Here is a 1,235-nt window from a genome sequence, read left to right as displayed (position 1 = left end):
TGGACATTGGTCCAATCACATCCTGTCTCTCTGTTTCAGCTCTCTGCATCCGCCCTCCTGCTCCACTGTTCTGGTGTCTGATTGGTTCAAGCAGTTGACAACCATCAATCAACAAATCGGTGACTGTTTGACCGTCATGAAGTGTTTTTTTTTCATTCATGCCTTCTTTTCACCATTTCCTGGAAATCTGATGGACATGTACTGCATTTGGAGAGTGCTGTCTCGCTCAGTGTGTCTTTGGTTGTGTGTGTTCAGACAGTCTTCATGTGGACTTCGTCCAGCAGCTGCGTTGTCGCTACCAACAGACGTGGCAGGATCGACTGGCTGAGGTGGAGCGTTGTGAGGTGAAAGCACACAGATACATTTCAGATCCGAGCTGGATGCCCTGCACTCACGTTTCACTGCATGTACTACGTGTTTCACTGCATGTACTGCGTGTTTCCTACATGTACTATGTGTTTTACTGCATGTACTACATGTTTTACTGCATGTACTACATGTTTCACTGCATGTACTACATGTTTCTCTACATGTACTACGTGTTTTACTGCATGTACGTGTTTCACTGCATGTACTACGTGTTTTACTGCATGTACTACGTGTTTCTCTACATGTACTACGTGTTTTACTGCATGTACTACGTGTTTCCTACATGTACTACGTGTTTCCCTACATGTACTACGTGTTTCAAACATGTACTACGTGTTTCCTACATGTACTATGTGTTTCAAACATGTACTACGTGTTTCTCTACATGTACTACATGTTTCAAAAATGTACTACGTGTTTTACTGCATGTACTACGTGTTTCCTACATGTACTACGTGTTTCAAACATGTACTACGTGTTTCGTACATGAACTACGTGTTTCCTACATGTACTACGTGTTTCAAACATGTACTACGTGTTTCGTACATGAACTACGTGTTTCAAACATGTACTACATGTTTCTCTACATTTTATGTTGAACATTAAACTTAATTCATTTGTTGCTGATTGTTTGGTCTGATTGGTCTGATTGGTCTGGTTGGTCTGATTGGTCTGATTGGTCTGATTGGTCTGGTTGGTCTGATTGGTCTGATTGGTCTGATTGGTTTGATTGGTCTGGTTGGTCTGGTTGGTCTGATTGGTCTGGTTGGTCTGATTGGTTTGATTGGTCTGGTTGGTCTGATTGGTCTGATTGGTCTGGTTGGTCTGATTGGTCTGATTGGTCTGATTGGTCTGGTTGGTCTGAT

General features: G+C 42.4%; 1 protein-coding gene across 1 annotated transcript in view; it reads right to left on the bottom strand.

The window, feature by feature from the left end:
* Window positions 1–251: 251 nt before the first annotated feature.
* LOC121606724 (variant surface antigen E-like) overlaps window positions 252–1,235 on the bottom strand; it is a 1,864-nt gene continuing 880 nt past the window's right edge. Inside the window, exons 3-4 of the mRNA XM_041937229.1 lie at window positions 971–1,235; window positions 252–324 (exon numbers count right to left, since the gene is read on the bottom strand). The exon at window positions 971–1,235 is cut by the window's right edge and continues 336 nt beyond it. Of these exons, the coding sequence (XP_041793163.1) occupies window positions 252–324; window positions 971–1,235 (338 nt within the window). The remainder of the gene's footprint in view (window positions 325–970) is intronic.

The sequence above is a fragment of the Chelmon rostratus genome, chromosome 5 (genome assembly GCF_017976325.1).
Source record: "Chelmon rostratus isolate fCheRos1 chromosome 5, fCheRos1.pri, whole genome shotgun sequence".
NCBI classification, from domain to species: Eukaryota; Metazoa; Chordata; class Actinopteri; order Chaetodontiformes; family Chaetodontidae; genus Chelmon; species Chelmon rostratus.
Note: the sequence above shows the minus strand (reverse complement) of the source record. Positions and strands in the feature narration are given on the sequence as shown.